This window comes from Egretta garzetta, unplaced genomic scaffold, assembly GCF_000687185.1.
Source record: "Egretta garzetta isolate BGI_Z169 unplaced genomic scaffold, ASM68718v1 scaffold27, whole genome shotgun sequence".
Lineage (NCBI taxonomy): Eukaryota > Metazoa > Chordata > Aves > Pelecaniformes > Ardeidae > Egretta > Egretta garzetta.
Genome location: NW_009260400.1, coordinates 1,668,673 through 1,671,086, shown reverse-complemented (window position 1 = coordinate 1,671,086; position 2,414 = coordinate 1,668,673). Strand labels below are relative to the sequence as shown.

Genomic DNA, 2,414 nt, shown 5'->3' with positions numbered 1-2,414 from the left:
ATCCCCCGGGGCTGTCCCTGCTGCCACCCGTCCTCCTCCGTGACAAAGCACACAGATATTTTTCACTCATTCCTGAAACCAGGAGGGAAACTGAGGCACACGGCACCAGCATCCCTTCCATCCAGTCTCGCTGCTTTTGGCCAGAAAGGGTTGGGATAGGGCGGGGAACATCCATGTTGGAGGGGTTAAACCTTCCCTGCAGGGTCAGGGTGTTGAGGCTGATGTCCCTTGTCCTCTCTGCTGTCCTTCTTGGGCTCCATCTCATTCCTTTAGGGGAGGGAAACAGGGCTGGGGGGGGGGCATTTAATGGGGCACCGGCGTTACTAGGGTGTTTTGGGCTCAGCTTCTTCAGGACAAACCCTCGGTGGATAGATGGATTGCCGGGGTGTGGGCACCTCCTGCCCCTTCCTGCACCTCACGCTCTGCTCCCTCCCCGCAGGGACAGCACCAAACCCAGCACCAGCTTCAAGAGGACAACAGCCTCCAACATCGACTACACGGAGCTGCTGCAGCACTTTGAGAAGGTCCAAAACAAGCACCTGGAAGCGCGGCACCAGCGAGCTGGGCGAGCAGAGCAGTTGGACCGGCGAGTGGTCCTCTGAGCATCCCCGCCGCAGCTGCGGGTGTGCACGGTTGCTGGGGCAAGGGACCAGGGGACAGGGACACCAGTTGCTGGCCGCCGGAGGATGTGGTGGGTTTAAGGGCAGAGGGAGATGGGCGAGCACTCGGCGCGGGGCTGGTTTTCCCCCCCACTGTGTGTGTGGATGGTGGGGGACCCCCAGGCTGTGCCCAGCTTCTCCCATGGGTGATGGCAGGGACATGGGGAAGGGTTGTAGGAGGAGAGGGCCAGGAGAAAGCACTTCATCTTCCTGCAATAGGGCGAGGAAACTCCCCTTTGCTTTGCTAATGCCTTCCCCGTGACTGTCAGCTGAGCGCCCAGCCTCCTGCCAGCCAGACCGGAGGGGAAAGGAAGACGGGAGCAACCCCTGGCCTCCTGCCCTGGAAAACAAGCACACGGGGCTGCCAGCCACCTCTCACCACCCCGGCTTCCACCCTCTGGCTCCAAGGCCACGCCGGCAGCAGCTCACCTGGGGACTCACACTCCTGTGCGTGGCGCTCGGTCCCCTCCCTGCGCCCACGTGCCCTCCCCAAGCCCCCAGCACGGACAGCAGCGCAGCCTTAGCTCCCAGCCGGCAGCAGGAGCACAGAGGGTGGCGGAGACCCCATTGCGCCCAGCCTCGGACTCCATTCTTTGTTCCTATGTTAAATTCCCCACGAAAAATAAATGAGCGATGCAGAGCAGGCCGTTCCTGGTAGCTGGGCTCCCCATCCTCATGGATCCAGCCCCCAGGGGAGCCAAAAACCCAGCAAGGACAGGGGATGGCGTAGAGCATCCTGCTTGACCCCGAGCCCCAGGCTGGCCCGGTCCTGCCACGTTGGCTCGCCAGCAAGCAGGGCTTCTCTGCCTGCTCCTCTTCCCAGCAGGAAAAAAAACCCAGCACCGAAATTCTTCCAGGCCGTGGTCACGAAACCACAGCGCGGTGACAGGCATTTTCCTGGCGCTGCCTTCGCCCTGTCCCACGGTGCCGGGGGACCGTCACCGCCAGCACGTGCTGGGCTGCTGGGGTTTGGGGGGTCACTGTTGCATCCCCAGCGCATTTCAGGCCCTCACCTGATGCAGGGGAAAGGGGGGCTGGAGGAATTTCTGGAGATTTTCTGGCTCCTGGCCTGTTTACAGTGGAGCCGGGCTCTGGCAGCGGGTTCCTCGAACAGCCATGCACCGGGGCTGCTTTGGCCAGGATAAAGACATTCCTGTCATTCCCGGGGAAGGGCTTTCCAAACCCGGTCATGGTGGGTTAATTTTAACAGCCAGCCCTTTAGGATGGGCGAGCAGTGGCTTCCCCAGCCTGCCGACTGCTTGGGGTTCCAGGGGGGCAGTCTGTTGCCTGTCCCCAACCCCTGGCAGTACGTGGCCGGCATGGGCCAGGGCTGCTGCTTGTCCCAGGGCTCTGCCTGTCGCTCCTGCCGGGCTCGCTGCCGATGAGTGGCCTCTTTCCATGTCGAGGGACAGGGTTTATGGGGAAAAATTCCAGCCAGCTGCCGGAGCGCCGAGCCGTAATAGTTTCCTTATGGGTGGCTCTTGACCAGCGCCGGACAGCAGCACGGTCCTGCCGGGGCAGTGCCGGTGGAGGATCAGGGCTGCTTTTCTGGCAGGAGGGGGAACGAGCGGCTCAGACTGAGCCCCGTGCCCCGGCTGAGCATCGTTTCCCTGCTCGGTGCAGCTCGGTGCGTTGGGGCTCAGCCTGGCCCCCAGGATCCCGGGATGGCTGCGGGGACGGGCTCGGCTGCTGGCAGGCCCCGCATTTCCCACGGCTCTCCGGTAACCGGGTGCCGTAAGACATCTCGGAGCTGCC

The 2,414-nt window shown here is 63.0% G+C and overlaps 2 protein-coding genes across 2 annotated transcripts in view; both read left to right on the top strand.

Moving 5' to 3' along the window:
- VAC14 (VAC14 component of PIKFYVE complex) overlaps positions 1 to 1,259 on the top strand; it is a 66,341-nt gene extending 65,082 nt beyond the window's left edge. Inside the window, exon 19 of the mRNA XM_035898747.1 lies at positions 440 to 1,259. Within this exon, the coding sequence (XP_035754640.1) occupies positions 440 to 602 (163 nt within the window). The 3' untranslated portion in view covers positions 603 to 1,259. The remainder of the gene's footprint in view (positions 1 to 439) is intronic.
- Positions 1,260 to 2,323: 1,064 nt separating this feature from the next.
- The window catches only part of MTSS2 (MTSS I-BAR domain containing 2), a gene marked incomplete at its 3' end in the record, with an annotated part of 12,130 nt that continues 12,039 nt past the window's right edge, over positions 2,324 to 2,414 (top strand). The window contains exon 1 of the mRNA XM_035898800.1: positions 2,324 to 2,380. Coding sequence (XP_035754693.1) covers positions 2,324 to 2,380 — 57 coding nt within the window. The remainder of the gene's footprint in view (positions 2,381 to 2,414) is intronic.